Raw genomic sequence first — 1,454 nt, 5'->3', positions numbered from 1 at the left:
GGGGGGGGAGGTGGTGTTTTGGACTTACGAATTGAGTTTTGATCGGCAAAGAAAACACAAACAAACAACCCCGCCCCGCCCCCCAAAAAAACCCCAACAACAACAAAACCAAACAACAAAACAAAACAACAAAACAATAACCCAACAAACAACAACCCCGAAACAAACAAACAAAAACAGCACAAAAAAACAATAACAAAAATTTTTAAAAATCAGGGGTAAATCGTATATGTGGGACGTGCTGACAAAATGAGTTACTTCTCGCACTCCACAAATGGAGATATCGGCAGAAAATCAACAAAGGAGTAAATTTTTAGACTCTCAACTGATGTCATTTTCTTCAAGTTTGCCATATCTTTTATTATTTCCAACTAATGAATTGTAAAAACTCAGCCTACCAATTCAACACATCTATTTCTACAGGACTAAAATAGGAGAAGCAACTCATTTTCTTGGCACGTCTAACATCTGTTTATTTACTGATCACAACAACTTTCCTTCCTAATCTTTTGATGTCATGTTTTCCTACAACTCGTTCTCTGGCCAAACATTTTGACGTGGGTGGTGGGCGGGTGCTCCGGTGTGGTTTGTTCCTTCTTTCCTTTCAAACGTCTATCGTCCTTATCTCTCTTTCTTCTTTTTTTGTGTTTGTTACTCTCTTGTAACACCTCTAATCTTTGGCACTTATATGACCTTATTGTGTTGCAGATGTCTTAAAACTCTTACTAAAACAAACACTTGACTGACTTGAGAAGCGACCTGCTACCAAACTAGTTTATAGAAGATAGATTGCAAACACAAAATGTGGGTGGTTGGCGGGTGCTCTGGTGTGGTTTGCTCCTTCTTTCCTATCAAACATCTGTCGTCCTTATCTCCCCTCCTTCTTTTTTGTGTTTTTTACTCTCTTGTAACCCCTCTAATCTTCTGGCGCTCATATGACCCTATGCAGTTGCGAGCGCCGTAAAACCTCTACTAAAACTAAACTGAACAAAACACAAAATGAAGATAATGATTAAAGTGTCTTTGAAGTTTTAATCCAATGTGTTTTATTCTCAAAATGTTTGAATCATAAAGTTAAAGGTATAGGCAAAGTTTTATATTTTTTCATTCGGTAGTTTCTGAGAATATACTGTTCGCAAAATTTGGCCTTAGCTCCATAAGTAGTAAGATTAGATCACCATGTATAGTGTTCACAATAACTCATCCTCAGGCCAAGCATTTCGATAGGGATGAGAAACGCCACATCTCTAAACTCCAGCTGATTGGTCATGTGGACGGGGAGGCGGACCGCCGGGAGATCAGCGCCCGCTTTGACCTTGACCCCGGAGGTTACTTCCTGGTGCCTTACTACCAGGCAGACTCGCACCAAGGGGAGTTCATCCTGAGGGTGTTGGCGGAGTCGGACATCGGGCAGGCCAAGGCTGGCTGGTACGGGCGGGGTGTTGGGTGGATGG

The 1,454-nt window shown here is 41.4% G+C and overlaps 1 protein-coding gene across 1 annotated transcript in view; it reads left to right on the top strand.

The window, feature by feature from the left end:
- Nucleotides 1-1,454, top strand: part of LOC101858873 — a 34,813-nt gene that overhangs the window by 30,943 nt on the left and 2,416 nt on the right. The window contains exon 5 of the mRNA XM_005102179.2: nucleotides 1,211-1,428. Coding sequence (XP_005102236.1) covers nucleotides 1,211-1,428 — 218 coding nt within the window. The remainder of the gene's footprint in view (nucleotides 1-1,210; nucleotides 1,429-1,454) is intronic.

The sequence above is a fragment of the Aplysia californica genome, unplaced genomic scaffold (assembly GCF_000002075.1).
Source record: "Aplysia californica isolate F4 #8 unplaced genomic scaffold, AplCal3.0 scaffold00315, whole genome shotgun sequence".
Lineage (NCBI taxonomy): Eukaryota > Metazoa > Mollusca > Gastropoda > Aplysiida > Aplysiidae > Aplysia > Aplysia californica.
The sequence above is the reverse complement of the archived record's forward strand: the minus strand, read 5'-3'. Positions and strand labels throughout refer to the sequence as shown.